The sequence below is a fragment of the Alosa pseudoharengus genome, unplaced genomic scaffold (genome assembly GCF_046254945.1).
Source record: "Alosa pseudoharengus isolate Yale_2024_CS ecotype anadromous, Long Island Sound unplaced genomic scaffold, YU_APseudo_1.1 YU_APseudo_1.1_scf_3, whole genome shotgun sequence".
Taxonomy (NCBI): domain Eukaryota; kingdom Metazoa; phylum Chordata; class Actinopteri; order Clupeiformes; family Clupeidae; genus Alosa; species Alosa pseudoharengus.
In genome coordinates, this window is record NW_027468718.1 from 10,858,985 (window position 1) to 10,868,984 (window position 10,000).

The 10,000-nt window shown below is 44.6% G+C and overlaps 1 protein-coding gene across 2 annotated transcripts in view; it reads left to right on the forward strand.

The window, feature by feature from the left end:
- The first annotated feature begins 2,005 nt into the window (after nucleotides 1-2,005).
- LOC143100183 (alsin-like) overlaps nucleotides 2,006-10,000 on the forward strand; it is a 60,507-nt gene continuing 52,512 nt past the window's right edge. For both annotated transcript variants that reach the window (XR_012981862.1, XM_076263155.1), the window contains exons 1-7: nucleotides 2,006-2,232; nucleotides 2,849-2,924; nucleotides 3,700-3,857; nucleotides 4,603-5,029; nucleotides 5,824-6,515; nucleotides 7,879-8,247; nucleotides 8,740-8,908. Coding sequence is in view for 1 of the 2 variants with exons in the window: in XM_076263155.1 (XP_076119270.1) it covers nucleotides 2,908-2,924; nucleotides 3,700-3,857; nucleotides 4,603-5,029; nucleotides 5,824-6,515; nucleotides 7,879-8,247; nucleotides 8,740-8,908 (1,832 nt within the window). In the remaining variant the exon portion in view is untranslated. The remainder of the gene's footprint in view (nucleotides 2,233-2,848; nucleotides 2,925-3,699; nucleotides 3,858-4,602; nucleotides 5,030-5,823; nucleotides 6,516-7,878; nucleotides 8,248-8,739; nucleotides 8,909-10,000) is intronic.

Here is a 10,000-nt window from a genome sequence, read left to right on the forward strand (position 1 = left end):
AGGCTCTGCTTGGATTTACAAGTAAATTGGAGAATTGTGTTTTCAGGAAAACCGTGTAGGTGTTAAGGCAATAAGGAGAGAGGGTGCATGTGTGTGTGTGTGTGTGTGTGTGTGCATTCTTAGCTGTTGCTCATTTGAAAAGTTTCCTGTCAGACCAGAAACACTAACTCAGGGGTTTCCAACTTCTCCCTTCCCTTCCAGTATTTTTTTCACCTGTAGAGCACACACACACATACCAGTGTTGCGCGGGTTTGGTCACAAGCGGCCCGCGGTCGCCCGATATTTTAATCAACCCGACCGCAACTCGGACCGCGAATATTAATTAGGACAAAATTATACCCGACCCGCGATCCGACCCGCTTATTTACAAAATGTGTGCTTTTGGTTATAGGCTGCATGCAGTGTGACAGTAGGCCATTTCTGTAAAAACAAACTAATTTATTTACGAAACTTGATGCAGTAGAACTACACGCAGTAAGCATGCAGGACATAATGTTTGCGCAGGAGAAAGAATGAGAATAAGAGCGCAAGCACGCACGCAACGCACAAAGGATAAGAACACTAGGATAAGATTTGAAGGCCATGGACATACATCTTTCTTTCGAAAACAGAAATGGTGAGGCGAGGTAGGCAAGAGAGATACATTGCTGGTCAAAACGTTAGCGTAAGAACTGGTTTATAATGCTGAATGAAACACAAAGCTTTACTAAAGCACATCCACTGTTTAAAGTCACAAACACAACGAACTAAGGTAACTTTTATGCATGCGCGAACCTATACATACCGGTAGATATGGCTGTGTAGTCTGTGCCATAACATTTATTCCTGCAGGCTGCCCGTTTTGGCTGTCATACTTTTAAATGGCTTCGCAAGAAGTAGGCCTAGACCATAACCATAGCCTATATCGCTTTTCCTGAAGGGGTGTCTTTATTATTTTAACTCGCGTCTTGCTTCTTTACTGTTGACGTTACTGTATTGATGCTTTACTGTATTGATGCTAGCTTTCTCGTGATATTTTAAGTAGGCCTATTTGTAGAAAATATATATTTAATTAATTTTAACTGACCCGCCCGCAAATGACCCGAATATCATTAAAATATTTTGTTTATGACTCATAACCGCGGGTGACCGCGGTCATCCGCGGGCGACCGCTTAATTTCGGGCAGACCGCGCAACACTGACACACACACACAAGCACCTGCTTTGAAATGTTTCTCAATAATGTTTCGGCGTCAGCAACATTCATAGCGAAAGCTGGCTTTTCATGAGACACAGCACCTTAAAGGACATGTTGCTAGTGACTCACATTCTGAAATAGATTTAGCTTCACTTACTTGATGCAATGAAATCCATTTCAATATATTAGGTAAGCCTAGCTTATAACTGAGGTTCACACCAAAGGCCAAGCTTAATGCTTGGCACACCGACCTCTGGCTACTGATTACAATTTACAATGTATGTCACACACATTATTATAGGCTATACAGTTATTTATCAAATGTATACTTATTTTATATTTATCAAAAAAATGTATTCATGTCCATGCCTATGCCCTTATTTTCATGCTCACGTGATGTTGGCTGTTCCTTTTAATTAAGAAGCTGTGTCAATGATGTATTTAAAAATAGCCCTAGGCTACAGCTTAGAGCCCGTATATATTTTAATATTTCTGTTTCCTTTTTAAATGTGTATTTGCCTCTTTTATTTGTATGCTGTTATCTGGTCTCGGATAATGTAGGCCTACTGTAGGCCTACATTGCAAATTGAGCTTATTTTAAATAGCCTATCATTAATTCCAATTATTTTTATTTATTTGTTTGTGTATCAGCTTATTTGTTTACTTACATGGTTATCGAGCAGGTCGTAGGCCTAACTTAGCATGTTAGCCTGTGCTTCAAGTTTTTTGTCCCTGTTCTTAATATTTCCTTTTCCTAGCCTATTCTGTTACCATAAGCGCTTTTTGAGCCTTATCGCTTTCCATCAGAGGCTTGGTCTCCCCCTACAGGGAGCTGGACCAGTGTTGTCAACTTGTGGTCTCGAGATCAGCCACTGTAAAACGAACGGCGGCTGTCAGAAGACCGCTGCCACTCCCGGAAGTTTGCGCCAAAGTTTAGCCTACATGAGACGCTTAGAGCCGACCAGTAGCCTGTTCGGTTTAGAAAACTACAGTTTAGTAGTACTAACTATGGCTGTCAAACGCGCTCCGTGAATTCTGATGTATCGTGGATTTCTGTAAGTATGACATGACACGAGGGAGGTAAACAACGTCTGTATTATTTGCTCATTAATCACTCACTGCCTCTCGAAACAGCACAAACTTTGCGATGTGATTGTTATTGTTCGTGAGCAGTGGAACGTTTGTCACGCGTGTGTAACAAAGTCGTCTCGAGTTTGCAATGTTGCAACTCCTCTAGGCAGACAGACTAGGCTACATTTGTCGTTGGTTGTCCACTGTTTTGACACCGTTACGCTTTGTTTTGGTGACAAACACACATTCCCTTCTAAACCATGCTCACACAGACTCACACAGCCGTGATGTGGAAAAGCCTTGATGTATCCTCCGTGCTGGACAGTACTGGCATTTTCACAGAAACCACATAATGGCTAGAACGTGGCAAACCACTTTTGCTGTTTCTGTCCGCTGTCAAACAACCATTGTTCTAAGACCTCTTATGCACTGAAGGTCAAAACGCAGCATCTCAAAATCTGGACCTCTCACACACACACACACACTCGAGGTTATGTCAGACTCCATTCCCTTTGGGGGCCATTGTTCCTACTGTCATACCAATAGGCTATCTAAACCACAAACAGACTGGAACAATATGCCCAACTCCCTCTTTTGCAGATTGACTATTCTCAGAAGATGCCAGTGTTATAATCAGACGCTATGATGATGGCACACTAATGGACACAAGTAAAAGGTAATAGTATTTCCAGGCACATGGACATTGTAACATGGATCTTGTAATGTGGCCTATGCTTGTGTAATCTCTTGGTGATTCTCTATTCATTCTAAGTAGCCGACTCAAATTGCAAATGGCAAATTGCATGCATAATATATCTCTGTGGACTATGTGATGTGTGGTCTGTGTGTGTGTGGGTTGGAAATGTTTTGGCTTGGAAATGAATGAGTATAATAAGTGCAGAGGTGTAAATAAGTTCTTGTGTGGTGTGCAAAGTTTACAGAGACTAGTGTGCAGGACGTCTGTCCAGAACTGTAACTGCATGAATGAAAATGGGAACAGTGCTTACCCCTAAAAAACGTAGAGAACTTCATCACGTCTGTGACTGTGTTTCACTTTCTGTCTACCTCCCCCTCATCTTTCCTTCTCTATCTCTCTTGAATTTCCCCTGGGGATCAATAAAGTATCTATCTATCTATCTATCTATCTCGTTCTTTCTCCATCTCTTGTTTTTCTCTATCTCTCGTTCTTTCTCCGCCTGTCTTTGTATGACTTCCTCTCCTCTCATCCTCTTTTTGTGTGTGTAGGCAGATGTTGTCATGCATCGTACGTTTTGATGAGTGTACTGTGTAGGTTTAAATACAGGTTCAATAAACAACTATTAATTAAACAACTTCTTCATCTCTCTCCCTGTCTCATCTCTCTCTCTCTCTCTCTCTCTCTCTCTCTCTCTCTCTCTCTCTCGTTCTCTCTCTCTTCCGCTCTTTTCCTCTTTCCCTCCCTCTCTCTGCAGCTCTGGAGAGGCGGGTGCTGATGAGAGCTCCAGAGAGCGTGGTGTGCTCCACCGGTGGAGGGGCTACTCCTGCAGCGTCAGCCCAGAGAGAGTGCTCCTCTCCAGGCCTGTGATCCAGGCCGCCCTGGGCTCCTGCCATGGCCTCCTGCTGACTGAAGGTGAGGCAGTACACAAAACATAAACGTCATTCTCTATCAGAATGCTAAAATTCAAAAATTGTTGCTTTTTAGAGGATAGCATGGCAGAGCTCGGTCCTGTCTGTTTCAAGTCTTTTACACAGCACAGCACAGATTCTTATTAAAGAATTACAAGAGAAATGCCTTTAAAAAATTCACTGGAAAAGTGAAAGAAATAAAAACACAGTGAACAAACATGTGTCAGTCTTAGACCAGTTTGTCTTTGTCCTAGTGGAATGTTTCTCTAAAACACATACAGACACAACTTGCATATCCTCTGTACATAACAGCTACTGAACACATGTTTTTGCACAGTTTTGCATGTAATGGGCTGTAATTTTTCCTCTGAAGCATTTGAGACTTTTAGACTGTGTGTGAAGGCATTACTGGAGGTTAAGAGATGTGAGGCAGTAAGCTTCTACTGTCTCTGATGTAAATTCTTTGGCAGCTTGACAAATTCCTCACATTCATTTTCAGCATTGCTCCTGTCACTAGCTATTACAGCTGCTTGACAGACTTAAAGGATGACAGTTTTCATTATCACATTTTGTTGACTACATAATAATAATAATAATAATAATAATAATAATAATGTTGATAATAACGATGATGAAGACAATAATAATAATGATGATGATAAGGATAATATTAAGAAAAATAGCAATAGTAATATTGATACTGATAGTATCACTATTTTATGTTATAGAATATTAACACACGTTTTCAGGTGGCTTTGTGTACAGCTTTGGGGAGTTGCCATGGAAACAGGGTGCAGGATCCCACTCGACGGAGCCCCTGCAGGAGGCCTGCCTGAACGGGCGTGGCGTGGTCTCCGTGGCCTCTGGCAGCTTCCACTGCGGGGCGGTGACGCGCGACGGCTGCGTGCTGATGTGGGGTGACAACAGCCACGGGCAGTGCGGCCTGGCGGGGCGGAGCCAAGTGCCCAGCCCGACGCCCATCACGCTGCTGGACACGGAGGGCACCACGCCACGGCTGGTGAGGGCAAAGAGCGTAGCGTGCGGCGCCCAGCACACGCTGGCGCTGTCCGTCGGACACGAGGTGTGGGCGTGGGGCAGCGGGGGCCAGCTCGGACTGGTCTCCCAGGGCAACGCGCCCGTCTGCCGACCACAGAAGGTAGAAGACCTGGCTGGCAGGTGAGTGGGGTTATTTATGTCTGAGTGAGGAAGGATTGAAGGATTCATTGTATTTAACATACCTCTAGATTTCCTAAAATTAACTATTGAGCACATTCTCTACTGTATGTCCTTGAATGAATACATTTGTTATTCTGATGTTTCCTATTATATTTCCTAGAATGGATAATTTATTTACTAATATATTTGTTAAGAGCTGTTGATCATTATACAGAGACCATTGCAAATTTGAATATGACCGTCAACTTATTTGAATGTCACTTAGCAACTGTAGGATGATATCAGAAACATTTGCAGTGGTCTCTTAATTGTTTCCAGAGCTGTATTTTTGTTTACGAGGGTTTCATTTGGGTTTTAATCTGTATTGCCTGGATATGTGTCCCCCATACAGATGGGTCTTTTTTGGTTTTAAATAGTATTACCTCAATATGAGTCCCCATATAGTGTATGGGTCCTCCTGTTTGGGTTTTAATCTGTGTTACCTGGATATGACTCCCCATATAGTTTATAGGTCGTGTTTGGGTTTTAATGTGTATTACCTAGATATATGTCCCCATATAGTGTATACTGTAGGTCCTGTTTGGGTTATAATCTGTGTAACCTCGATATGAGTCCCCATATAATGTATGGGTCCTGTTTGGGTTATAATCTTTGTAACCTGGATATGTATCCCCATATAGTGTATGGGTCCTGTTTGGGTTATAATCTGTGTAACCTGGATATGTGTCCCCATATAGTGTATGGGTCCTGTTTGGGTTTTAATGTGTATTACCTGGTTATGTGTCCCTGTGCAGGTATGTGGTGCAGGTGGCATGTGGGGGTTTCCACTGCCTGGCCCTGGTGCGCTCACTGCCCCCCTCCTCAGCCCGCACGCTCTCCCTCGACAAGTGCGGCCGCTGTCAGCAGCTCCTCTACACCATGATCGACCGCGACGACCACGTCATCATCTCCGACAACCACTACTGCCCCCTAGGAGTGGAGATCAACGAGGTCAAGGGGCAGGAGAGCACCCCAGAGAAACAGCAGCAGGCTCAGCAGGAGCAGCCACGTCAAAGTTCAGAAGGTCAGGGGTCAAACGAGGTCACCCAAGATGTCAATCACGTAGGATCGTCGCTGTCGTCTGAGGCCTTCTGTCCCGCAGTGGGCTCTGCTGGAGATTCTCCGGAGGCAGGTTCTAAAGCGGGGAACGTGGTAGAACCTGATGAGGAGAGCACACCAGCACAGACAGACACTGGCAAAGCGCCTGTGAAGAGAACCAGGAGTTCTCAGTTCCCCGACGAGCAGGAGCTGAAGAACTACCTCAAGCGCATGTCGGATCTGTCCCTGTCCGAGCAGACTGGCACTGCCACCCACTCCGCTCCCTCCTCGCCCATCAGTGACCAACCCAACACCACCCCTATGCCAGCGCCAGGCCTCACGCCAGCCTCCGCCCACCCTCCACCCGCCAGTCACGGCACCCAGCTCCACCAGAGTGGGAGCCCACCAGGTAAGCCTCATCCAGGTGCCCTACCATATACTCAACCATGGGCATTATCCAGCAGCATATGATCTATCTATAGTCCAGTCATTTTAAGCCAAAATAGGGGTCAAGGTTTGCAAACAATTTCAAAAAACTTATAATACATTTTTTGTTTGTCTTGATGTAAGTAATCAACTCAGTAATTTTCATGGTGATATGTGAAGGTTAATTTTTTTCCTCTATTTGCGTGAGAAAAATTCTGTATAGGCGCATGAATAGGTTATATTTAGGTATTTTTCTAAACTTTCCCCTATTGGGATTCTTCGGGGCTTTTTGTCCCTTACTCAGAACATATTGAGGATACAAAATCAGTTAAGTTTGCTTGTGTTGCAATTTGTTCAACACTTTCTCCTAAAATGACTGGACTACTAGGGTGCTGCTATATGCAAGTGTTCCTCGCAGGTGTCATGGAAACAGTGTGGCCCCATCAATACAGTATATGTTGCATTCAAGTGTTCCCTCTTCAGGTCTGCCCTAGACTGGTGCAGTATTTCCTACACCTGTCTAACACAACCAGAGGTGCGTTCAAGTTAGCAAACATAGGGGAACGTCCCTGAACACTCGCAAACAGTTTGAGGGGGTAGTTCTCCGTAAACATGTTGGAAGTTTGAAGGAGAGAGGTATCATTGAAATGGAATCTTTACACAAAATCACTCAAATGTATCTGTTCAGACAAACTTGTTTGCCGCAAATGTTCGCCTCTGTTCAAGGAATTTGAGCACATCAGGTCTGCCTCATGCGTATATGATGTACCTTAGACAGGTGTAGTCCATACAAGTGAAAGTGAAACACAACCAGGTAGGGCTGCACAATTATCGCAATCACAATCCCAATATGAACCAACACCTGATCGCAAAAGCTACAAATAATAGTGCACAGGTAATTTTGTCACACTTATTACTTTTATATTCATGTCATCCTCCTTGACGGTACCACCTCTGGTTGGTGGGTGTGCGTAGTGCGTGAGGGGCACAGACATTCTGATTGGTGAGCTGAGCAGTCCATCTGGGGTGCTGTGCTTCTCGTGCACTGGCCGTGCTCACCAATCAGGGGTGTCACAAATTAAATTGACATTTGGAATATGGAACTGAATCAGATCATTCGCCTTCCAAAATAATATTGCAAATCTTATTCAATCGCAATATCTGTAAAAAAAAAATCACAATTAGATATTTTCCCCAAATCGTGCATCCCGACAACCATGTGTGCATCATCTACTGTACATACAGTACTGTATGTTGCATTCTAGTATACATTTCAGGTGTGCTGTATGCAGCTGGTACAGGTGAATCCAGTACACCTGCAACACCAATGTGTGTGCCCCATCCAGGTGTGACCCAAACCGTTGTCCCACTCCATTCACCTGCCTGCCTGCCTACCTGTCCACACACTCACCTGAACCCTGCCTTCGACGAGCACCTGGCGTCCACCTGCGATGACACCTTTGACGAGGACTCTGGCCTGGAGCGGGACCTGGAGCCCCCGAGCGGTCCCGGTGGTGGCGGGGGAGAGGGGGGCGTGCCGGGGCTGTGTGAGGGGCCTCGGGACCCCCTGAGCGGGCTGCTGAGGGTGGAGGTCCGGGGTCCGAGCACCAGGAGTGCCAGCCTGATGGACGTACGGCTGGAGGAGGTCAGCAGCAGCAGCAGCAGCAGCAGCAAGGCCGGACGCAGGAACTCGCTACCTGGGCTCAGCTGTCAGGGTACGCAAACACACCTGAGACGGGTCCACACGTACATAGTAGACATACACACACACACACACACACACACACACACACACACATACAGACAAGAAAACATACAGTCAGTGGTCATCTACTGTCTGGTGATATCAGCTGATTATTTTGTATACCTGAACACTCAAATCACATCTCAAAACGTGTCCACACATATTTTGTCAATGTTGTTTTTATGACATACTTGCATCTAAAAGGAGACATAGTAGTCAACATATTTATTTGTACTATTCATCTTTAGGTTTGAGAATTCAGGGTGTGAATGTGAATATTGAACCCAGTCTTGTTGAGATATATATCAGCATTTAAGTGTGTGTGTGTGTGTGTGTGTGTGTGTGTGTGTGTGTGTGTGTGTGTGTGTGTGTGTGTGTGTGTGTGTGTGTGTGTGTGTGTGTGTGTGTGTGTGTGTGTGTGTGTGTGTGTGTGTGCTCCTTCGTATTCATTCCCTCTCCTCAGGTTCCCCATTGATGTCAAAGTGGGGCCATCGGCGAGTTGGCTCTGCAGGAGGCAAGAAGATGCCCGTTCCCGTGGAAACGGAACCTCTGCTGCCCTCTCTGTACACAGAGGTGTGGAGTTGGGGGCGTGGCCAGGAGGGCCAACTGGGCCATGGGGACCGCCTACCCAGGTCAGTCCGCAGTGCTGAATGACACAGTACTCAATGTACTGAACGCTTTGGTTGGGTACTGTAATGGAGGGTTGAAAGGGTGAAGGGTAATGAAGTGTGTTACGATATTGATTGGTTAGGTTTAGTTTGATATTGAATGGTTAGGTTTAGTTTGATAGTGAATGGTTGCATTTAGTTTGACTTTGAATGGTTTAGTAAAATAGTTTGGTTACATGACACTGATGTATTTATTTATTAATTTGTTTGAATGGTTTAATTCTTTGTAATTGTTTATTGTTTGTTATTGAATGGTTAGCTTGATTGCACACTAGGAGACCATTTCCATTCCACCTGAAGTGAACATTCTCTACTTTTGATTTCTTTCAACTGAACCTTGTCAAATGACAACATTGCAATCAGGCATTTCAATGTGACTCTTTGGCTAAGTGGATTTCATGTGTTTTATTATGTAAACCTCTTGAGCTTGAGCTTATGATATGAGGAACAAAGGGACTTAGTTAACTCCACTGAAGTGAAGGGGCTAAATAGACGTTGAGAGTTTGTGCTTCATTCAGTTTATTTTCACTTTCATCTTCTACTTGTTCACCTCTCATCCTCCTCCCTTCTTGTGTGGACTCGTCTCTGTTCTAATCAGGAAGCTAGTTCTGTTCCTAGCGTTTCTCAGTAAGCTTTGGCTGTGCTTGACTTGCTGTGAGTGCACACAGCCATGTCCTTGACAAAATGACATGAAGTTTCCAAGGCAACTGTGCCCTCCTAGGCTCCTTGGCCCCCTCACAATCTCTACAGTATATCCCCCCTTTTTCTTCTCTCTCTCCTCTCTCTCTCTCCTCTCTCTCTGTCTGTTTTATAATGGCTATCATGGTTAATTAAAAGCTTTTTTGTGTGTGTAATTCACTGGTCAGGGTGCTATTCCTGTCCTCAGACTCTATGGTTTCTACATGTAGCAGGGGGCATCAGTCGATTTTGTGATTTGATTGGTCAGACAGAGGGCCAGTGGTAGTCTCCACAGGTTTCAGTGTGAGCTGTGGATTGAGGTGAGTTAGACTTATTGAAAGGTTGATGGGAAGTAAATGGTGAGTCAACAGTTTAGAG